The sequence below is a fragment of the Protopterus annectens genome, chromosome 9.part0, assembly GCF_019279795.1.
Source record: "Protopterus annectens isolate FY-2018-M chromosome 9.part0, PAN1.0, whole genome shotgun sequence".
Lineage (NCBI taxonomy): Eukaryota > Metazoa > Chordata > Ceratodontiformes > Protopteridae > Protopterus > Protopterus annectens.
This window is the reverse complement of record NC_056743.1, coordinates 287,840,632-287,865,296: the sequence shown is the minus strand read 5'-3', so window position 1 is coordinate 287,865,296 and position 24,665 is coordinate 287,840,632. Positions and strand designations below refer to the sequence as shown.

Genomic DNA, 24,665 nt, shown 5'->3' with positions numbered 1-24,665 from the left:
AAAACCTGGAGACCAGTACTGGACCTGTCTATACTAAATACGTCTCTGGAAGTTCCAAAATTCAAAATGTCGACTACAGCAGCTACTGCCCATGCTGGGCAAGAAGGCTTGGCTCGTAACTTTGGACCTAAAAGAGGCATACCTGCATGTCTCAGTCAGACAATCTTGCAGAAGATACCTCAGATTCATAGCTGGCTCAATGCATTACCATTTCTCTGCACTGCCCTTTGGCTTATCTACTGCGCCCAGAGCCTTCACAAAATGCCTGGCACCAGTAATAGCGTTTTGCAGACAAAACAGAATTCAAATATATCCCTACTTGGACGACTGCCTTATTATTCAAGCAGACAGCAAAGACATTCTTCTAAAGCACCTGGCATTTGTAAAAAGATTACTAATTTGCCTAGGGTACACAGTTAACGAAAATAAATCAAAACTAGTGCCCTCTCAAGAGATAATATTCCTGGGTGCAAGCTTAAATACAACTGCCCAGATGGCTTATCTCACGCCAGATAAACAAAAGCAACTGACTACTTACTTCAAGAAATTGGCAACAAAAACCCACTTATCTGCAAGGAAAATCCTGCAGGCCTTGGGTTTCATGGCATCCTGCATTCTACTAATTCCATATGCCAGACTGCATATGCGGAAACTACAATGGTATCTAAAAAGTGTTTGGACTCAGCAATGCCACAGCCTGGAGACAGTAATTGCACTCATTCCCTGCCTGCAACAGGAGTTTCGATGGTGGGCAGAAGCCTGTCACCACAACAAGGGTCTGCCATTCAGTTTACCCACAGCCAGACACTGACAACGGATGCATCAGATTATGCCTGGGGGGCCCATATGGCAGTAAAATGTATTCAGGGCACATGGCCTGCAAACCAGATGCATCTTCACATCAATCAAAAAGAGATGCTAGCTGTTCAAAATGCCCTGACAGCTTTCAAGGACCTGCTTCATCCAGGACAGTTACTGATAAAGACAGACAACACTACGGTCATGTGGTACATAAACAAGCAGGGAGGTACACATTCCTACCCCCTCTGCAGACAAGCAATGACCTTATGGGACACAGCATTGGCTTTTCAAGTTCACCTGCAAGCACAATTCCTGCCAGGAAAAACAAATACTCTGGCAGACTAACTAAGCAGAAACCTCATGGATCTCCACGAATGGAAACTGGATCCACAAGTCTTCAGCATGATAATAAGGAAATGGGGATGCCCAGACATAGATCTATTTGCCTCCCCTCACAACTGCCAATTCCAGAGATTTTGCACAAGAATTTATCACAAGTAAGCATGGAAAGTGGACGCCCTATCCTTTAGCTGGAAAAATCTAACAGTGTATGCTTTTCCCCCACTGCCTCTCCTTCCCAGGATACTCCTAAAGGTCAGACAAGAGAAGCCAAAAATGATACTGATTGCACCAGACTGGCCACGCCAGCACTGGTATCCAATCCTAAAGAGCTTGTCTCAAGGTCCAGTATGGATATTGCCTCAGACTTCACACTTGCTGACCCAAAAAAACAATCAGATCCTGCACAGCCAACTCAGGACCGTAAATCTGGCAGCATGGTGGATAATGTAGCCATTCAGAACACTCCTCTTTCAAAAGCTGATGTTAAGTTGTCAATCTCGCCTTCATTCTTGCTGGATGGGTTCGGAGCCGATCCTCGGCTCCGACTCGGCACTAGCTTTAGCTCGAGAACTCCTTTTACCAGCTCGAGGCAACCCTATATCCCATGATGCAAGGCGGAACTACCTCAGATCTCGTTTGCCGCTTAGCGAAAGAGGTCTCCTTTGCCAGCTGAGGTAAGTTTTTCTTGTTAAATAAGAAAAAAGTTTAGTTAGGGGTTTTAATTTCCCTTCAGTGTCAGGTTAGCCTGTATTTAGTACAGCCCACCCTATTCCCTTCCTTTTTAAACTTTTAAAAAGGTTTTTTCAGTTAAAGTTTTAGTCAGGCCTAGTTCCCCAAGTTATTCCCTTCCTGTGTGTCTGTGTAGGGATTAAGTTGTGTGTTTGTGGGGACTGTTTGTGTATATCCTTTTAGGATGTCTAGGGAAGGCAAGGTCTCAGGCTTCAAGAAGTGTGACCAGTGCTGTCAGAAAATGTCCCTGACAGACGGTCACACTTCTTGTGTGTATTGCCTGGGGCCTTTGCACCTGCAGGACTCCTGTGCATTGTGTCATGCCTTTAGCCAGAGAGTCCTGCAGGAAAGGAGGAACAAACTGATCCTCCGAGGTTTGTTAAAACCTGAAGGTTCTCCTCCTAAGCAAGGGGCAGGAAAACCTCTTAAGCCACGAAGGCTCAGGCTACAGTGTCCAAGCCTCCTCCGGTGGCTCCGGCTCACGATATCGGCTCGGCTGGAGCCGATGCTTCTTCTGCTAGAGTAGTGGGTTCGGTGCCGGCCGGCTCCGATACCCTGACTACTGTTGCCTTGTCGGCTCGGCTGGAGCCGACACTTTATCAGCATCGGAGCCGAGATCCTCGGCTCCATCTGGGGTTCAAGGGACTTGCTCCGATGGCTCCGGCCCGTAAGAGATCCCGGTCCCCTTCGATACTAAGTATTCACTCGGCTCCGGGTCTCCTCTTTTGTCGGAGCGAGCCATCGGAGCCGATCTTGAGATCTTCCAGGCTGTCTGACCACGATTTGGAGAGGGTGGTAAGCAGACTGTTGAAGTCTCAGGCACTGGCCCAAATGCTCCATAGCCCGTCTCAACAGACTTGGCTACAGCCCCAATTCTTGAGATTCCTCCTCCGACTCCACACCAGAGTTCGGAGCCGGAGCTTCTTGGGACAGCGACTGTTTCGATGCGGAGCCGATACATCCTTGCTCCGTCATCCTCGGCTCCGATCTCCTCCTTGAGACTTTCCTTGGAGGGATCCGGTCGTCGGGTTTCCACTGTCGGCTCCGAGGGGCTAGTGGCATCGGACCCTTGTCGACCCCGCTCTCCCTCTCGGGCTTTGGTAAGCTCGGCGCCGACATCGCCTCGAGCCTTCTCTCTCCTTGGAGCCGACCATTCCTGTTTCTTGAGCGGGTGTGTTCAGGTCTCCCGGGAGAGGAGCCTTTGAGGTGATGAGGAGTGTCCTGGCCTCTGAGCCTGGTCAACGGTCTATCCCTCTAGCTCCTCCCTCATCAGTGCCTGCAGATGCCTCTTGCCAGCCTCTTGCTCTCAGGCCCAGGGATCCATCGCCCCAGGTTTCCCCACTGGGAATTTCCTCCTCTTCCGAGGTTTCTCCTGACCCTGCAGGGGAACCCCTCGGAAGAGGACGTAGAGGAAACACACAGACTCCCCTGAGTCTACTACATCTGATACCGACTTAGATGAGTCGGAGGGTTCCCACGGTCCCCTCTGAGGATGTCTCATTTTCAGACATCCTTGAGCTCCTCAAACAGAGGGGAATTGGCCTCCATTGACCCCTCCGAGGATGAGTCGGTATACCTGGAGGCTTTGGATCCCGACCCTCCACCTCCTGGGTGTCTCCGCCTTCGACCCACTCATGCAGGTAGTGGCTCGAAGGCGTGGCGCTCCAGATTCTGTGGAACCTGTCCCCAGGAGACCATCCAAGTTCATCACGGCCCCTTGGACAAACAGTTCCTGTCCAAAGGTGTCTCTGTGGATGCTATGGTGGTGGCGGCGGCCACTAAGAAGGAACTGGCGGATCCTTCAGTACCTGTCCATCCTCCTAATAAGGATTCTAGGACCATGGACAGGTATGGAAAGCGGATGTTTTCTTCAGCGACCTTTGCAATGCGTTGCTGAATTACCTTTGTCACTTCACCAGGCTTCAACGAGATATTCTCAAGGAACTGGGAGAAGTAGTCCAGGATCCTTCAGCTGCTGGGGCTCAGGAAAAGATTGCCTCTCAGCTAGCTATCCTGAATTCGATATCTAACTCCTCCATGCGGCTCATATCTTATGCAGCCGATGGAACGAGCAGGCCGCAGGCACAGGTGTTGCTCTTAGACGCCAAGCCTGGATGCGGCTGTGTAATTTTGCGGACCCCTTTAAGGCGTCCTTCACCAACACCCCTTTTGACGGTTCGGCTTTGTTCGGACCTCAGGTGAAGGATACTTTGACCAGATGTGAACAAGACGGTAAAACTCTTTCTGCCGTTGGAGTCCAGTTTTCCACTCCTTCTAGACCATATCCCAAGGGTCAGAAGGGGGGGAAGATGTGGTTCCGTAAAGCCCAAGGAGCTACACGGACACACGTGGTCAGTTTACCCCTAGAGGCAGAGGGGGTAACAATAATAGACGCCGCCCTAGAGGCAGGGGGGGTCCTCAGAACCAGGGCAACAGGGAGCCTCTTCCTGAGAAGCCTTTTCAGCATCCCTGAGGTGTTGCCCGACTGTCCACCCTTGGAGGCAGTCGGGGGAAGAATTTCGCTGTACCCAGTAGCCTGGCAATCCCTATCACAAGAGAAGTGGGTACAGTCGATTATATCCGAGGGTTACAAAATCCCCTTCGAAAGGTTTCCCGTACCTCTACAATCCCTTCCAGACATCTCACCCGGTCAAAGGGATTTGGCAAAACAGGAAGTTTCAAAACTCCTGGGAAAAAGAGCCATCCAAACAGTGCCGGCAGACCAAGTAGGATCCGGCTTCTACTCAAGATTCTTTTTGGTCCCCAAAAGGACGGGAGATTGGAGACCAATACTAGACCTAAGCAGACTAAACAAGTCTGTCAAAAAGGCAAGATTCCGGATGGTCACGCTGCAATCCATTCTGCCTTTTCTGGGCAAGGACAACTGGATGTGCTCGATAGACCTTCAGGATGCGTACTATCATATAAAGATTCACAGACGCTCCAGAAGGTTTCTCCGCTTTCGGCTGGGAGCCAGTCATTACCAATTCAGAGCACTGCCCTTTGGCCTCACTTCAGCCCCAGAGTGTTCACCAAATGCATGGCGGTGGTCACAGCTCACCTGAGACGTCGAGGATTCCAAGTGTTTCCTTATTTGGACGACTGGCTCCTCTCCGCCACCTCCAAGGATCAGCTTCGGTCCAGAGACTACACCTTACAGCTTTGCAAGAGTCTAGGAATTTCGGTGAATTTCGAAAAATCCTCTCTGCTGCCTTGCCAATCTATCACCTTTATAGGCGCAGAGTTAGATACCGTCAACATGTTAGCCAGACTAACAAATCAAAGGATTCTGGACATCCAGAAATTTGTTCAGCTTCTGTTACAAAGCAGCAAGGTCAAAGCCAGGTTTGTCTTGAAGGTTCTAGGCCTAATGGCTGCAGCCATTGTTCTTCTTCCACTAGCTCGCTTCCACATGCGTCTCCTGCAGTGGATGTTGTTCACGCAGTGGTCGTACCACGATCTGCCCATGAGACACGAGATCTTAGTGACACAGTCTTGCAGGGCTCATCTACGATGGTGGGTATCTTCCCTCTTCTTCATCAGGGCCGACCATTTGTTCCCCTCCTCCAGTTGCCACAGTCACCACGGATGCCTCTCTAATCGGGTGGGGGGGGCATTATCAGGGCAGGATGGTCCACGGGACGTGGCAACCCATAGAATACCACCTGCACATAAATGTCCTGGAGATGAGAGCAGTGCTTTTAACGTTGCAAGCCCTCGGCGACTTTCTTCCCACAGGGACTATTGCAGTACAGACGGACAATATGTCCGTGGTCTGGTACATCAACAAACAGGGCGGAACCAGGTCCTATCCCTTATGTCGAGAAGCTCTCAGACTTTGGCAATGGGCGATCTCTTCTCAGCGGTTTCTGATAGCAACGCACATCCCGGCAGGTCCAACCTATTGGCGGACAGGCTAAGCAGATCTATTCTGATGCCTCACGAGTGGTCTCTCAATCAGTCTGTAGTGGATCAGATTTTTCTGAAGTGGGGCACCCTTGTTGCGATCTTTTCGCTTCCCTCAAAACAGCAAGTGCCCAGATTACTTCACACTATTTCCTCTTCCAGGCCAACCCTTGAGAGACTCTCTAACCCAGGATTGGCCTCGGGGACTTCTTTATGCTTTTCCTCCTTTCCATTGATTCCACAAGTCATTCAGAAAGCCACCGTTTTGAGAGCCAAATTGATCCTCATTGCTCCATATTGGCCTCGACAAATTTGGTTTCCGTCTCTACATCATCACCTTCTGGTGCAGCCCTGGCATCTGGACCCAGTTCCGGATCTTTTGATCCACCAGTCGGGTCAGCAGCACTGAGCCATTCATTCTCTCAACCTCACTGCTTGGTTGCTCCACTTCCTTCCCTAGCCAGGCTACCAATGATTTCTGACTCAGTCAGAGACATTTTAGTGTCTTCTTTAAAGTCGTCCACTAGAACTGTTTATGCTAGCAAGTGGCGGCGTTTTCTATTTGGGCAAACGCCAGAAATATTGATCCTTTCACCGCTCCTATACATTCTGTTTTGGATTTCCTGGCGGAGGTTTTCATTCGGGATCGTCATCATCTACAGTCAAAGTACAAATGGCTGCTATTTCCAAATTTCATGTTGGCTTGCAGGACAATAACATCATGTCTCATAAGTTATGCAAAGCCTTTTGAGAGGAGTTTTTCTCCTAAAACCGCCTGTGAAACATCCTCCTCCGCAATGGGATCTGAACTTAATGTTGGCATCCCTAATTCTACCTCTTTTCGAACCGTCTGCTACGTGTTCTTTAAAGTTGTTGACATGGAAAACTATATTTTTGCTGGCTGTTACCTCTGCAAGAAGAGTTTCTGAGATTCAGGCCCTCTGTATTCGTTCACCTTATCTGGTGTTTCATAAGGATAGGGTTTCGCTCAGAACTAACCCTTCCTTTCTTCCCAAGGTTGTATCTCAAGCCAATATTAACCAATCTATTGATCTACCAGTTTTCTTTCCTAACTATTCTGACAGAGCTGAACAGAAGCTACATTTTTTGGATGTTCACCATCAGCTCAGGTACTACTTACATAGGACTAAACAAGTTAGAAAATCAGACCAATTGTTTGTCTCCTATGCAGGAAACAGGTTGGGTCTTCCAGTATCTAAAGTGACCTTATCTAGATGGTTGACTTCCACCATTTCCTATGTGTACTCTCTAAGGGGCAAACAACTATCTTCTAAGCCAAAAGCACATTCGACCAGGAGTCTATCCACTTCTGTAGCCTTTCAGGATAGACTTCCCATTGACACTATTTGTGCAGCAGCTACTTGGGCCACGCCTCATACCTTTGTGTCTCATTACAAGTTGGATTTGGCCTCCAGAGATAGGGCCAGTTTTGGTTCCACTGTTCTCAAGAGTCTGTTCCATTGAGCCACCGGGATACAGGTGCTGAGGACTTGGTCCCATCCAGCAAGAATGAAGGCGAGATTGACAACTTAACATTTAGAAGTTATGTACCTACCATAACGTTCCATGTTAGTTGTCTTCTCGCCTTCTTTCTTGCCCTCCCTCCTTCCCCTGGCCTGGACAGATCTTGGAGAGTTCCTATTAGATTGCTTCCTCTGGAGCATTGTTATGAGGACTTCTTTTAGGAACCATGGTTCCTAATTATATTAGGATAAGTCTTTAGCAGGGTTAGTTAGCTACCAAACGAGATCTGAGGTAGTTCCGCCTTGCATCATGGGATATAGGGTTGCCTCGAGCTGGTAAAAGGAGTTCTCGAGCTAAAGCTAGTGCCGAGTCGGAGCCGAGGATCGGCTCCGAACCCATCCAGCAAGAAAGAAGGCGAGAGAAGACAACTAACATGGAACGTTATGGTAGGTACATAACTTCTAATTATGGATGTTACCTTGGAGGCCAGGAGGCCCAGTACCAGAAAATCATATGCAGAAAAATGGAAGAGATTCTATGCTTGGAACCAGGAACAAGGCAGTGACACGTCTGTATGTAATATCCCTCTGATTTTACAATACCTAACTGAGATGCTGAACAAAGGCCTTTCTTTCTCATCAATTAAGATTCATGCCTCTGCCATTTCAGCCCATTACAATACGGAACCACCTATCTTTTCTCATCCTTTAATAAGGCAGTACCTCAGAGGGGCCAAAAAACATTAGGCCTCCAAGGAGAGCACCAATTCCGGCCTGGGACCTCAATTATGTTTTGGAAAAACTCACACTGCCTCCTTTCGAGCCAGCATCAACAGCAGATGTAAAATTCTTATCCTGCAAAACAGCTCTGCTCCTAGCAATAACCTCTGCAAGGCGAGTCTCGGAGTTACTAGCACTCATGGCTGTGTTACCTTTCATCATTTTTCACCCAGACAGGGTTTCTCTGAGGACAAACCCTACATTTATGCCTAAGGTGGTGTCCAGTGTGGCCCTCAACCAAACCATTCACTTGCCTACCTTTTATCCAAATCCACAGAACAAGGGTGAGAAAATTCTGCATTCTTTGGACATACACAGGCAGTTACGCTTCTACTTGGACAGAACTAAAGCTTTCAGAAAGACTGAGCAACTTTTAGTGTCATATGCTGCAGGATCACAAGGAAAGGCTATCTTAAAACAGACTATTTCTAAATGGATAGGCAATTGCATCCATTTCTGCTATTTTCAACATGGCAAATCAGTGCCTAAGGGCATTAGGCCTCATTCCACCAGAGCAGCAGCCACTTCAGCAGCCTTCCTCAGAGGAGTACCAACCAAAGATATCTTAGAGGCTGCAACTTGGAGTTCAGTGCACACCTTCACAAAGCACTACCACTTACCCCTCTTTACTCTATGTCCAGAGCAGGTTTTGCCACTGCAGTTCTGCAGGGCCTCATAGCCTCTCCTAATCCTATTTAGCCCAGCCACCCATCCTCAGCTTTGGGATTCAACCCAAGAGTAATGACTGCAACAGTGAAACATGATGAACATAGTACAGTCGTGTACCTACCATAAATGTAGATGTTCGAGTGTATTCACTGTTGCAGTCCAGGTTACCCACCCACCATCCCCCTTTTTCTTTGCTGGGATTTATCTGCACTTCTCTATCTTATACAACCTATTTGGTGTATTTGCTTGTAGATGAAGGAAATGTTATTTTTGTGCATGCATTTTTATTGGCATATTTTTTCAGCCTACCAATTTGGGGGCACCTGACATCTGGGGCAAGAAAAACTGAAGAAAATGGCATCTTTTATACCCCTGGCGCACTGACATCAGGGAAGAGGCGACAGCAACCGATGCCAGACCTAGACTTTGGAATTCTGGCCGACTGCGGGTAGCCTGCCAGTAGGATAACCCAAGAGTAATGACTGCAACAGTGAATACACTTGAACATCTACATTTATAGTAGGTACACAACTGTACTTTCTGATCAGTGAGACCAGAACATCGATGTTCAAAACATCGAAGGTTTAAAGTGGAAGTGCCAGGTAAGTGACAATGTAGAATTGTGGGTGTGTATGCAGGGCAGTAAGGTGCTCTGCATGTTGTGTGTGCCATCTGAGTGTTGGCATTGCAGGTAGGGTATGAGAAATCTCCCGTTTAGCGCTACCTCATATAGCGGTAAATGGGAGATTTCCCTTACCCCACTGTAGTGCGATCTCGGAGTTGGAATATTAAAGTAGGGGGGTGTGGGGGGTGCAGGGGGGCAAAGCCCCCCTGCATAACATAGTTTTTGTGATTTATTTGGTGTTTGTGTGGTTCATTTTGAAACTTCGATGTTCTGGTCTCGATGATCAGAACGTTGATGTTCTGAACATTCGATGTTTCAAAGTCAATATATATATATATATATATATATATATATATATATATATATTATGTTTATATAATATTCTTACTGTAATAATAGCACACAAACAGCTAATAACGTATATTTTATTTTATTTATTTATTTTACATTTGTTAACCGGGGGTGTCTGACTGAGCCGGAAAGGCCCTTTTTCAGCAGAGGCCCGGGGAGAAAAGCTCCACAAAGAAAAATTACAGACACATTTAGTTGTTTAGACATAATCAGCATACACACAAATTACAAGAGACATGTTTTTACAGTGGTATGCGGCACAAACTGTTACAGTGGAGAGAACAATCAAAAAAATATTAATTTTAAAAATAAAGGTAAGTAATAGATTTGTGGTGTACAGCTGAACTTTGGAATGTAGGTAGAATACATACATAGTACACAGGTACAGTACATACATTGTAGATTAGCCAGTGTTTGTGAGTAAGATTGAAAAACTATTATCAATTGCTCTAGATTTAGTATGTATATGTTATCCGCTTTCACTAACCTGGGGAGCAATCATGGCACTGCCAACTTTGCTTGAGATGTGGTATATGCATATTTTATCCAATTAGTTAGATTCACTTGGGACTCATAACTCAGAGACTGCAATAGTAAAGGTTTTGAAAATGTAATGGTGTTTGATTTGACTGCATGGTGTGCAAAATTAATAATGGAGTTATTACAACGGCAGTGCTATTGTACTGATAAATATGATTCAGTGACAATGTAAGTTATAGATGGGATAACATTTAGAATAAGAAGGTGACCTTGATAATGGGGTTGTTACAAATGGAGGACCATTCACTTGAGCGCTACATCTTCAAAGAGATTTTAAATTGTAGATAAGATGAGATATATCTGATATCTTCTGTGATTGAGTTCCACAGTTTAGCAATGTATACAGTCACCATTATAATTATCAGTGTTAGATATTGGCTTATTGAGTGTAGATTGATAACTTGCTAGTGGCAGGAGTATACAGGATGTTGTGGGCAGTCTTAATATGGGAAAAGGCAGGCAATTTTAAATTTCATAGCTGTGAAAGTATACTGCATAGTTATTGTACTTTACTGTGCTGAAATTAGAGCGGTCATACTAATGGTTGATTGATTTTTTTTTTTTTTTTGCTGCACTAAACACTGTAACTTCTGACTGTCATACTGTATTAAAGCTGATTTTTTTTAATGTCCTGTGACAGTCTTATAACCTGTTCCATTCCCTTGCGTATGCTTATCCACTAACACATATCCTGTAACCACTTACTTATTTCTTTCTTTTATCCATTACTGTAGGTTGGGGATGAGATTGTTCGAATTAATGGTTATTCAATATCTTCATGCATTCATGAAGAAGTGATAAACCTTATCCGCACAAAGAAGACGGTCTCCCTTAAAGTTAAACGTAAGTTTTACAGAACTGCTGCTTAATGGACGTAAGGCATGCTGCAGTAAATGCATATGTAAAAATTACTGGATTTCTTTGCATATATGAAGAATTCCACAGATTGCCTTTAGATTGAACATTCATTTTAGTGGTTAAAGACAGCAGAATTGATTATATAATGTTATAATATTCTAACTAAAAAGTCTAATAAAGGCTTTCAAATTTTCATTTGCAAACTTGGGTACATTTTTACTGATTATTTTATCTAATGTTATGATTTTTTTATAACATTTTAAAAGTGATATGTATGTCACATTTCCTGTGCTGTGCATTTGATGGTAGCATACTTGTCATCCTCTCTGTCTGATCCAACTGATGGGCTAGGAGCCACTTTTCATATCCAGTTCAGCAATTCTAAAGCTCCTAACCTTGACCTCTTTTAAGAATTTCCTCCTCCCATAATCCCCTTGGACTGTTTTCTTCTCCAGTCCCATTTGCTACAATCCTGATCACTCACAATGATTCTTTCAGCAGCAAAGTGGAACTCCTTTATTGCACTTTTGTGTATTTCTTTTTGCCTTTTAGACACTGTTTTTAGAGTTTTTCTGAGTTCCTTTTGGACTTTAATGATTTTGTTTTTTAAGTCAGTTTAGAATTTTTTTCTTTCTTCTCTTCGGGTGTGCACCCAGGTTTAAAAAATTTAAAAGCAGTAATAGACAGAAGTTTTATACATTTTGTTTATTACTATTTTTTTGGAGAGCAGGTTTACCACCTCTAGGTGAATTTGATGTTTCTTCTGTCATGGATAAGCAGAATAAACACAAGAGATCCTCTTAGAAGATCTTTCATAAGTGCTATAAATGTGGCCATAGCAATCTGTCCCAGAGTGTGCATGGCCTTTGTGTTATGTGCCTGGGGCCAGAGCATCTTATGGTGAACTGTCCCTGTTGTACGACCTTTGGGCCTGGATCCCACTCGGACCGCCACATCAAACTTACTGTTAAGGATCTTCTACCCCTTGAGCTAACCTTGGAGAAGCCTAAAAAAAGCCAAGAGAATAAGAGGAGTCAACCAGGGATCAGGAACCTGAAGCAATACAAGTCAGACGACTCCATCTTCTCTTCTACACCTATGTTGTCTAGGTTACATCCTGAGACTTAGGTGCCTGCAGTCAAAGTATCTCCAATCAGAGCCAACAATATTTATTTCTGGCAAGTCTCCTAAGCCCTGTACCAGCAGTCACACTTCTGAGAGGGAGTTGCCTCCATTCTTATTGAGACCAATGTTTACATTCTCTTTAAGAGCTGCCAGGTTCTTCAGAGGTGTTTGTGATGTTGGTTGGAAAGTTACAATGAGAGCCTTTACTAAAGACTCAGATTGAATCGAGTATTATCCCATCCTCATCTGTAACAAGGGCATATGAAGTTGGACCTTTTTACATTTTTACTGGATCATTCACTAGTTTGTCATGTAGATTTAGTGAGTTTGTAACTCAAGTCACCCTCTGGAGTCTTTGCCTGGAACTAATTGTGGGAACCATCCAGTGTGCTTGACACTAAGGCCTCTGATGTCAAGTGAATCTGGGAGCTGAGTACTCACAGATGGTACCATTCTTAGTGTTGGTGACTATGGCTTTTGAGATTTTGGTGCCAATCCTCTCCTAGGATCTGTCCAAGTCGTATGGGTTCGTGTGCATTCCTCAGTGCCACTCACATCAACTTTGGTTGTTACAGATGTGACTCCATCAGAATTATCCTTGGTACAGGTTGATGTTCATCATGTTGACCACTACTCCAGTAGCCTTAGCTATAAGGGCTGTATCCTCCCAAGGGTACAACAACCTGCTTTAGGGTACCTTCCATATGACCAAACCAGTAATCTGAGCTTAATAAAAAGACAGATTTTGGTACCATGCCCTTCAAAACTTTCCTTCTGCTGAAACGTATGCTTCTGTGTGGCTTTTGAGGATTGATGGTTGGCTGGTGCTGATCCTTTGCCAAGCAGATAAGTTCCCCTGGAGGAAAAACCTTTCATTTAAAACAGTGTTTGTTTAAGTTATTTTTTAAGTTAGGAGTTTGTGTTTTAACAGACTATTATGAGACTGTATTGTACTTTTAAACAAGAGCATATTTTTTTTCCAGTCAGTTGTTTAAAGTGATTGAAAAAAAAATTTTTTTTCTGTAGAGAAATTGTGTTTATTTTAAAGTGCTTGTTACTGTGTTTCTGTGACAAAAAATGACTTTGAAAGACTTTTAATTTTTACCAGCATTTGCTGCTTGTTTTTCCTGGACAAGAGACACCATTTTTGGCTTGACCGTGGAACAAATTACTGGTCCCATGGTCAAATCCTTCTTTCAGAATTTAAACTAAAAAGTTAAGCAAACATTCTGATGTCACTGATGTTAGGTCGTCAGTAGTATAAAGTAAGACAGCCAATGCCATTACATCAGTCTTTCTTGCCGTAGAGCCTGAAGCAGAAGCAGTTCACACGAGTGCCGGTTGGCCGCTACCTGAGTTTTCGTCTACTGAATTGAAGATGAAGTCTTCTAAAGCTAAGTACCCCATTGGGGATCCTTTTCTCTTGCACTACCCGATTCAGAAAAAGTTAATAATTGTCTTGCCTGTGGAAAGCAAATACCACACCAAGACTTCCACTCTTACTGAGTCACTTGCTTAGGGCCAGACCACGACATTCCCCGTTGTCACTTCTGTGCTTTGTTCAGTGCCAGAACTATCCGTCGTCAAGCCCTTATTGTAGCTAGATATTTTCACTTGGTCCTTAAATTCCGATATAGCTTCGGTAAGCCATCTGACAGCAGATCTTCCAAAAAAAACATAAAGATAGAGACAGACTGCACAGATCCAGACCTACCGACGACACTTCCATTAAGCTAGTCGTCAGTTCTCCGGTACTCAGTGAGGTGCTTTTGCAGCCCCTAATGCCCACTTCTATTGATTCGCTGGCCACTACCGAGACCCTTTCGGAGTCCAGTATGCCGCAAAACTCTTCTTCGACTAAGGATCCTGCAGTTGTCTCTGTCTTGGAAGGGTCCAGAGCTGCTGAGCAGGCACCGGCTTCCCAGGAAGTCCTTCACACTACCGAATCTCGACACACACCGATGTCTTCTTTCGTGACTACTGTTCTTTCTAAAACTACTGAGTTTCTTAGGCCCAGGGTACAAACCACACCCAAGAAACCAACGACCCACTCTCAGGCACCTGCTACCTTGCCTCAGTCTCAAACACTTAAAATGGCGGAAGACCTTATCATGCTGATCAGAGGAAGCCAAGCTACCCCCTCCAAAAGGAAAAGAGATCTGCCCCCTGTAGTTTTGTCTGAACAAGAGTCAGATGAATCCGATGCTTCTGAATATGAAGACATGCAACCCCTCTCCACTTATGAGGATTCTGATGCAGAGATTTCCATTCCTTCAGCCTCTCCCCCAGAGGAGTTTTCATTTGGGGAAGCCCTGCATACCTTCTCCTATCGGAAATGCTCCCTTAGTCAGGACTATCCTCAGTCTAAAAAGAGACTCAGGGAATTCCTAGATCTTCCACAACACAGACCCTTGCCCACCTCCCCAGTCCTGGATGTTGTGGAGGGTGTTTTCCTCTAATCCAGCTTGACTCCTGATGCCCTTCCTCCTGCTCCCAGAAAACCAGACAGGTACTATAGAGTCCCTGACTCACACAAATAACTTTTTAAAAATCTTACAGCTGACCCTGATGTCATTTCTCAAGGGCCAAAAGGGATTAAGGCAACCTCTGCTAAGAATCCCATCCCCTCAGACAGGGATTCCCGAGCATTGGACAGATGGGGTAAAAAAGTATACACCTCAGCTACTCTTGCTATCAGGGCACTAAATTGTCAGTCCCATGTGCTGAAATTTCAGCAACATACCTTGGAACTCCTTAAACAAAAAAAATGTCTTCCTTTCCTGCTTGGGCAGAATCTAAAGATTTACAAGAGGTAATGCATTCTGCAAGTCAAGTAACTAACTGTGGTTTGGACACCCTAGAAGCTTCTTGCAGGGCAGCAGTCACTGGATCTGTCATTAGAAGCCATGCATGGCTTAAGGAACAGCCCCTGCCAGACCATGTCATATCTAAATTGGTGGATGCCCCCTTGCACAAAGATAACTTATTTGGCACTTAGGCAGAAGAGGTCTTAAAAAAGAAGGAAGAAAAGGCAAAATCTATGCAAACAGTTAAGGATTTCTTGCAGGTCCACCCCCTAGGTTCAGCAGGCATTGTCCCTCCAAACACTGGTCCTTTCCTGCTCCCAGTAAACTGGTCCAGCCTAGGCCCCATGGAAACAGACCCTCCAGACAGCAACCCCAGGGAATGCAGAGATCTAAACAGTGCACTACCTCCACTACAAAACCATGGAGTTCTAAGCCACCCCCTTATGGTAAGAACTCACAATGACTCCACCTCCTCCACCCCCTGCCTTTGCCCACCTTCACTTACCCCTAGGAAGAAAACTTTCCTTTCACTCAAGCACTTGGGCCACCATTACTAAGGACCACTGGGTTCTGAACATTGCCTCTCAGGGATACATATTTTCCTTCCACACCCTTCCAACCCCAAAAGGGTTCCCAGATCTTCCACCAAGTCAGTGGACAGAGGCTCAAAAGCAAATCCTTTCCCTGCTCTCTATGAGGGCAGTAGAGCATGTTCCAGCAGAACAGATAGGTCAAGGTTTCTACTCCAGACTATTTCTGGTGCCCTGAAAAGAGGGCACCTGGCACCCCATCCTCGATCTATCCATTCTAAACACCTTCCTGGTGATCCAAAAATTCAAAATGCTCACCCTCCAGCAGCTGCTACCCATGCTGTCCAAGGACGTTTGGGTAGCCACCCTAGATCTAGAAGAGGCCTACCTCCACATTCCTGGCAGGGAATCGTGCAGGAAATATCTCCACTCCAGGGCAGGATCTCAACACTTTCTGCGCTTCCCTTTGGCTTATCTACTGCTCCCAGAGTTTTCACAAAATGTCTGGCTCTGGCCATTGCCTTTTGCAGACAAAAAAAATTCAGATTTACCCATACTTAGATGACTGCCTTATTCAGGCAGACAGCCAGGAAAAGCTGCTCAAGCACCTGGCCTTTGTAAAGAGCCTACTAACCTCCCTAGGGTATGCAATCAATGAAAAGAAATCCAAACAGGTGCCCACCTAAAGGATAATCTTCCTGGGAGCAAGTCTGGTCTCAGCATCCCAGATGGCATATCTTACTCCAGAGAAATACATTTTCCTGACAGCCTACTTCTCTGAACTAGCCACCAGGCCCCAGCTATCTGCAAGGAAGATCCTGCAAGCTCCGGGGTTCATGGCATCTTGCATTCTACTTATTCCATATGTCAGACTGCATATGAGGAACCTTCAGTGGTACCTAAAGAGCTTTTAGTGTCAACACTTGCAAGACCTGGAAACTCTTCTACCTATAATTCTTTGCCTCAGAAAAGATGTTCTTTGGTGAGCAACAGCATGCTCCCACAACAAGGGAATGCCTTTCTCCCCACCCCCTGCCACCCAGACCCTCACTATAGATGCATCAGACTACGCTTGGGGTGCACACCTGGACGGCAGGTGCATACAGGGCCAGTGGAGCCCACAGCAAATCTTTCTGCACATCAGTCAAAAAGAGATGATGGCTGTGCAGCATGCCTTGTTAGCTTTCAAGCCTCTTCTCTCTCCAGGGGCTCTCCTGATCAAAACAGACAACGCCACTGTAATGTGGTACATCAGAAAGCAGGGAGGGACTCGCTCCTATGCTCTATGCAGGCTGGCCATGACCCTTTGGCACCCAGCCCCTGCCATGCAACTACACCTGTTAGCACAATTCCTACCAGGCTCTTTCAACTCTCTGGCAGATCAATTAAGCAGAAATCTTCTGGACACACGAGTGGCAGCTCAACAGAAGTACCTTCACCCTGATAACTCAGAAATGGTGAACCCCCTTAGGTCGACCTCTTTGCCTCCCACACCAACCATCAGCTCAGCAAATTCTGCACCAGGGAGCATCACTACCTGGCTTGGAAAGTGGATGCCCTGTCCTTCCCCTGGGTCACTGTGTCGGTCTATGCCTTTCCTCCCCTATATCTCATCCCAGGGTACTGCTCAAAATAAGGGAGGAAATACCAAGGACCATTCTTATAGCTCTAGACTGGCACCAGCAACATTGGCACCCCTTGCTGTGGATCCTGTCCCCGCTACCCCCATGGCATCTTCCTCAGATTCCAAACCTCATGACCCAGAGGGAAGGGGAATTCATGCATCCCCAATCGCAGACCCTCAGTTTGGCAGCTTGGATTATTCCCTAATCTCTAACCAATCTGCCAACCTCAGTAAACAAGTTCTGGATGTTATCCATGAGGTCAGAAGTCCTAGCACCAGAAAGTCTTATGTTGATAAATGCACCTGGATCCAGGCTAAGAGAGCCAAGACGGCACAGCCCTCTCTCTCATCCTGGATTACTTAGCTGACTTGCTACACAGTGGCCTGTCTTTCTTATCTATAAAAATTCATGCCTCTGCTATTTCTGCTCATTTTCCCACTGAGCAGCCCCTTTTTCTCATACCCTTTGATCAACCAGTTCCTAAGAGGGGCTAGCAACTTGAGGCTACCCAGAAGGACACCAACACCAGCTTGGGACCTTAACTTTGTATTGGAAAAGCTCACCCTGCCCCGTTTTGAACCCGCTTCTTCTGCAGAACTAAAAATTCTCTCCTGGAAGACAGCATTCCTTCTGGCCATCACTTCAGTCAGAAGATTCTCTGAGTTGCAAGCACTTATGGCTGTGGAACCCTTCATCATCTCCCATGCAGACCAGGGTATCCTTCACAACTAACCCATCCTTCATGCCCAAAGTGGTTTCCAGTGTGGCTGTCAAACAATCCAGACAGAATTTCGGAAGTCACCTTATCTAGGTAGTTGTCTGCTTGCTTAGGTCATGTATTGAAAGCTAAGGACTTCCCTTTAACAAAGCCTGTCATACCTCACTCTACTAGGTCTATGGCAGCATCTTCAGCCTTCTTTTCCAGAGCATCTATTGCTAACATTTATGCTGCAGTCACATGGTCTAACATCCATACTTTCACATCCCATTATAAATTGGATTTAATTTCTAGAGGCAGAGAAGCCTTTGGTTAAGATTTCCTCAAGAATGTCCAGTTCAGCCATCCTCTGAAATATCCTTCCATGAAGCCACCCAAGGTTTACTTTAGCTAAAGACTCTGTCCCATCCTTTGAGGAATGGAAAGGAGAGACAACATCAGATATGAAAGTTATGTACTTACCATAAGAATAGGTCTGTGTTGTCAGTTTCCATCCTTCCACAAATTCCCTCCCATCTGTTCCCCCACCAGATTATGGAAACAGTTGTTCATTTATCCTGGTTTGACTGGACTGGACCTATTCTAAAGCTCCTTCCAACACATTTTTCGCTCCAGTTCAGTTTCTGAGCATTTACAATCTATTGAATAAGGCTTTTATATCATATGTCTTATTGTTGTTCCTTGTAAGGTGCATTTCTTTTTCCCTGGGGCAAACTCAAGTCTGAGGTAAAGTTGGGTTTAACAGGGAATTATGGATAAGGGGAGGAGCCTAAGCTTAGGATCCAAAGTCATGAGTGGCCGAAGATGGATCTGAGGTCGGATTGGAAGACCCATCCATTATGGAAGGATGCAAGCAGACAACACAGATCTATCACTATGGTAAGTAATTAACTTTCATTTTGTCATTCTCTCAGAAAATACTGTGAGCTATTACAGAAGGAATTTCTAAAACCTTCAGCCATTCATCCATTTCTGTCAGCTTTGGAGAATGAGTGTTACTGCCTGCAGTTTTCCTGATAGTCAGCCAGCTACCTCTTTGAACTTTTTAAACATTCTTTATAAACCTGACCCAGCAGCTATAGCTTTAGTTAATCATACTGCTGCTAAACATTTGGTTAATGCCAGTCCTACTCTTTCTGACAAGGATAGGAAGAGTAGTGATAAGGTAGTGATAAGTATGTGAAAAAAATGTATGCTTCTGCAGTTTTAATTTTCAGAATTTTGAATTGTTGCCCTCGTATGTTAAAGTTTAATGTTAAGTTGTCAATCTCGCCTTCATTCTTGCTTGATGGGTTCGGAGCCGATCCCTCGGCTCCGACTCAGCACTTGCTAAGCTCGAGAGTCACTTTTACCAGCTCGAGGCAGCCCCATATCCCATGATGCAAGGCGGTAAGTACCCAGATCTCGTTTGCCGCTTCGCTTATGAGGTCCTCCTTTTACCAGCTCCTGGTAAGTGATTTACTAATTCGCTATTTTAGCCCCTTTTAACTTAAAAACCCCTTATTGTTAGTTTTTATTTAGTTTTAAACTGTTTCTGACAGAAATTTGTCTGTCTCTTATTATTTTTAGTCAGACTTTACCCATCCCATCCCCTGTTAGGGTGTGTGTGTGTGTTTGTAGTTATACCTTTTTGGTATATTTAAATTTAAATTCTTTGACTAGTGTGTGTGTGTGCTTGTGTTACACCATGTCAAAAGAAAGGGTCTCAGGCTTTATTGCCTGGGGCCTCTTCACCTGCAGGACTCCTGTGCTATATGTCATTCTTTCAGCCAGAGAGTCCTGCAGGAAAGAAGAAACAAATTAATACTCAGGGGCCTTCTTAAGCCGGAGGGCTCTCCGGCTAAGTCGGCTCCACCTAAGACTGCCAAGTCTTCCAAGGCCCAGGCTTCTGTGTCAAAGCCTGCGGCCTCGGCTCCGACTCGTTCTGAGTCGAGATCGGCTCTGGCTGGAGCCGATTCTGGCTTAACCAAGCCTTCGGCACCGATGGCTATCGGTGCCGATTCTGCATCGACCACTCGTGTCGGCTCCGATCGGCTCCGACCACCATGTGGCACAGGCATCGGTGTCGGCTCCGACACCGTTACTTTTGTGGCTGTATCGGCTCTGGCTGGAGCCGATGCATCGAGGCTACCTGTCGGCTCCGATAAGTTGTCGGCTCCGACAGGTTCTATAGTTTCATCGGTTCCGATGGCTCCTTCGAGGAAGAGGTCAAGGTCTCCTTCCTTGGAGCCGATACTTTCGGCTCCGGCTTCACCTCTCCTCTCGAACGGAGCCATCGGAGCCGATCTTCAAGGTCATCCAGGCTTTGGACCATGACTTAGAGAGAGTGGTCAGTAGATTACTTAAGTCACAGGCACTGGCCCAAATGTTACATAGTCCGTCTCAACAGGCGACTATTGGTCCACACCCGTTACAGTTCCTCCTTCAACTCTACCCCAGAGCTTGGAGTTGGAGTCTTCGAATGGTTACTGCTACGGCTGAGGGACGGATACCCCCTTCTGTCCCTTCAGCCTCTACTCTTATCTCCTCTTCGAGACCTTCCTTAGAGGGATTCGGTGGCCGGGCTTCCATGGTCTCCTCCGAGGGGGTGAGTGGCATCGGACACTTGTCCGAACCCGCTCTTCCCCTTGGAGCCTCGGCCTTGCTGAGCTCGGCTCCGACATCTGCCTCGAGACTTCCCTTCGGTGGTCCCTGGAGTTCCTAGCTCTTGAACGGGTTCTCTCGGACCTGCCTGGGAGGGAGCATTCGAGGTGATGGAGTGTGCTGGCCACTGGTATCAGCCAGCAGTCTGTTCCCTTAGCTCCTCCCTCTATAGTGCCTGTTGACATCTCTGCCACTTCTCTTGCTACAGGACCCAGAGATCCTCCGCCTCAGGTTTCCCCATTGGGAATTTTCCCCTCTTCCGAGGATTCTCCTGATGTTTCGGGAGATCCTCCTAGGAAGAGGACTTGTAAGAGGAAACACGTAGACTCCCCCGAGTCTATCACTTCAGATACTGACTTTGATGAGTCAGAGGGATCCCCAAGATCCCCCTCTGAGGATGTCTCCTTTTCAGACATCCTAGAACTCCTTAGACAGAGGGGAAACTGGCCCACCAATAATCCCTTTTTGGATGAGTCAGATTTCCAAAAGGCGTTTGGATCTCGGCCCTCCACCTCCTTGGTGTCTCCGCCCCCTTATGCAGGTTATTGCCCGAAAGGCGTGGGCTGCTCCTGACTCTGTAGAGCCAGTCCCTAGGAGGCCTTCAAAATTTATCACTGCCCCGTGTGACAAGCAATTCCTCACTAAGGGTGTCCCCGCTGATGCCATGGTGGTGGCTGCTGCCACCAAGAAGGAACTTGCAGATCCTTCCGTACCCGTCCATCCTCCTAATAAGGACTCTAGGACCATGGATAGGTACGTTAAGCGGATGTTTTCCTCAGCGACCTTTGCTATGCGTTCGCTGAATTACCTATGTCACTTCACCAGACTCCAGAGGGATATCCTTAAGGAGCTGGGTGAAGTAGTACAGGATCCTACAGCTGCAGGGGCTCAAGAAAAAATTGCTTCGCAGCTAGGAACCCTTAATTCCATTGCAAACTCCTCCATGCGGCTAATATCATATGCTGCTGATGGAGCGAGTATGGCCGCAGGTACAGGTGTGGCTCTTAGACGCCAAGCCTGGATGCGGCTATGTGACTTTGCAGATCCCTTTAAGGCATCCTTCACAAATTCTCCCTTTGATGGGTCAGCTTTGTTTGGCCCTCAGGTGAAGGAAACTTTGACCAGGTGTGAGCAGGACGGCAAGACTCTTTCTGCTGTAGGAGTCCGTTTTTCCACCCCTTCTAGACCTTACCCCAAAGGACAGAAAGGTGGCAAAATGTGGTTCCGCAAATCCCAAGGAGTCACGCCGGATTCACGTGGTCAGTTTACCCCTAGAGGCAGAGGGGGTAACAACAACAGATGCCGCTCTAGAGGCAGAGGGGGTCCAAAAAACCAGGGAAACAGAGAACCTCTCTCTGACAAGCCCTTTCAGCATCCCTGAGATGTTGCCCGGCTGTCCCTCCTTGGAGGCAGTCGGGGGAAGATTATCACTGTACCCAGAAGCCTGGCATTCCCTCACTCAAGACAGATGGGTACAGTCGATTATATCCAAGGGTTACATAATTCCTTTCGAGGAAAGTCCTTTCCCCTCAAATTCCCTTCCAGATGTACCACCCGGTCTAAGGGAAATTGCAGAGTTAGAAGTCTCAAAACTACTGCAAAAAAGAGCCATTCAGCCAGTTACAACAGACCATTCAGAGCCGGAATCTACTCAAGGTTCTTTTTGGTCCCCAAAAGACGGGAGACTGGAGACCAATATTGGATCTCAGCAGACTCAACAAGTCTGTGAGGAAAACAAGATTCGAATGGTCACTCTTCAGTCAATTCTGCCCTTCTTACAGAAGGACAACTGGATGTGCTCAATAGATCTTCAGGATGCGTACTATCACATCAAAATTCACAGACGCCCAGGAGATTTCTCCGCTTTCGGCTGGGGTCCAGTCATTTCCAGTTCAGAGCCCTGCCCTTTGGTCTCACTACAGCCCCAGAGTGTTCACCAAATGCATGGCAGTGGTCACGGCTCACCTGAGACGTCAAGGATTCCAGGTGTTTCCGTATCTCGACGACTGGCTCCTGTCAGCCACCACCAGGCATCAGCTTATTCAAGCCAGGGATTACAAAATAAGTCTTTGTTCTCATTTGGGCATCTCGATCAACTTCGAAAAGTCATCCTTATCGCCCTGCCAGTCTATTACTTTCATAGGCGCAAACTTAAACACTGTTCGGATGTCAGCTACCCTTACAGATCAAAGAGTTTCAGACATTCAGAGTCATGTCAGGATCATTCTGGCCAACAAGAAAGTTCAGGCCAGAATGGTTCTAAAGGTATTAGGCCTCATGGCTGCGGCCATCACTCTTCTTCCCCTGGCTCGATTCTACATGCGCCTTCTTCAGTGGATGCTGTTCACACAGTGGTCGTACCAACAACTTCCAATGCGTCACCAGATTCTGGTGACACAGACTTGCAAAGATCATCTTGCTTGGTGGATCACATCTCCTCAGGTTCACCAAGGCAGGTACTTTGTACCCCCATCCCCGATAGCCACTGTCACCACGGATGCCTCCCTGATCGGGTGGGGGGGTCATTATCAGGGCAGGATGGTTCATGGGACGTGGCAGCCGTTCGAGTACCATCTGCACATAAATGTCCTGGAGATGAGAGCAGTGCTTTTAACGTTGCAAGCCCTCAACGACTTTCTTCCCGTAGGGACAATTGCAGTCCACACAGACAACATGTCTGTAGTTTGGTATATCAACAAACAGGGCGGAACCAAGTCCTACCCCTTGTGTCGAGAAGCGCTCAGACTATGGCAATGGGCGATCTCCTCTCATCGGTTTCTGGTAGCAACGCATATCCCTGGGAAAACCAACATTGTAGCGGACAGATTGAGCAGAGCTATTCTCATGCCTCACGAGTGGTCTCTCAAGCAATCTATAGCGGAAGAGATATTTCTGGAATGGGGTCGTCCATGTTGCGATCTTTTGCTACTCCCCAAAACAGCAAATGCCCAGACTTCTTCTGTCTCTTCCTCTACCAGGCCATCCCCCAGAGACGCTCTGACCCAGGATTGGCCCCAGGGACTTCTTTATGCCTTTCCTCCATTTCCTCTGATCCCTCAAGTTATCCAGAAAGCTACCGCTTTGAGAGCCAAATTGATTCTCATTGCCCCTTACTGGCCTCGACAAGTTTGGTTCCCGTTCCTCCATCATCACCTTTTGGTGCAGCCGTGGCATCTGGACCCAGTGCCAGATCTTCTGATTCACCAATCCGGTCAGCTGCACCGGTCTATCCCTTCTCTCAACCTCACAGCATGGTTGCTCCACTTCCTTCCTTAGCCAGGCTTCCTTTGATCTCTAACCCAGTTAGAGACATCATAGTAACCGTTAAAATCCTCTACCAGGAGGATTTATACAAGCAAATGGAAACGTTTCTCTTATTGGGCTAAGGCCAAGAATATTGATCCTTTCACTGCCCCTGTTCAGGCAGTCCTGGACTTCTTAGCAGAGATTTTTCATGCAGGCTCCTCTTCTTCCACAGTCAGAGTTCAATTGGCTGCTATCTCCAACTTTCATGTCGGGTCGCAGATCATAATATTATGTCCCATAGGCTCTGCAGGGCCTTCTTGAAAGGAATTTTCCTACTAAAGCCTCCAATCAGGAATCCTCCTCTTCAGTGGGATCTAAATTTAGTGCTGACATCCTTGATTCTTCCCCCCTTCGAGCCAGCTGTTTCTTGTTCCCTGAAATTTCTTTCTTGGAAAACTTTATTCCTAGTGGCTATTACATCGGCCAGGAGGGTGTCTGAACTTCATGCTCTATCGGTTCGACCCCCCTATTTGGTTTTTCACAAAGACAGAGTATCTTTGAGAACTAATCCGACCTTTTTGCCTAAGGTCGCTTCAAAGACCAATTTGAATCACTCCATTGATCTCCCTGTATTTTTCCCAAACTTTTCAGACAGAGCTGAACAAAAACTACATTGTCTTGATGTCCACCGTCAACTTAGATATTATTTGGACAGAACAAAAAAATTTAGAAAATCTGATCAACTTTTTGTTTCCTATGCGGATAATAAAAAAGGCCTTCCTGTTTCTAAAGTGACCTTGTCCAGATGGCTTTCTTCGGTCATCTCTGAAATTTATCTGCTCAGGGGAAAACAGCTGTGCTCAAAACCTAAAGCACATTCAACTAG

The 24,665-nt window shown here is 46.3% G+C and overlaps 1 protein-coding gene across 2 annotated transcripts in view; it reads left to right on the top strand.

Annotated features, from left to right (window-relative positions):
- USH1C (USH1 protein network component harmonin) overlaps positions 1 to 24,665 on the top strand; it is a 3,114,702-nt gene that overhangs the window by 919,729 nt on the left and 2,170,308 nt on the right. For both annotated transcript variants that reach the window (XM_044082874.1, XM_044082873.1), the window contains exon 5: positions 10,962 to 11,070. In XM_044082874.1, the coding sequence (XP_043938809.1) occupies positions 10,962 to 11,070 (109 nt within the window). The remainder of the gene's footprint in view (positions 1 to 10,961; positions 11,071 to 24,665) is intronic.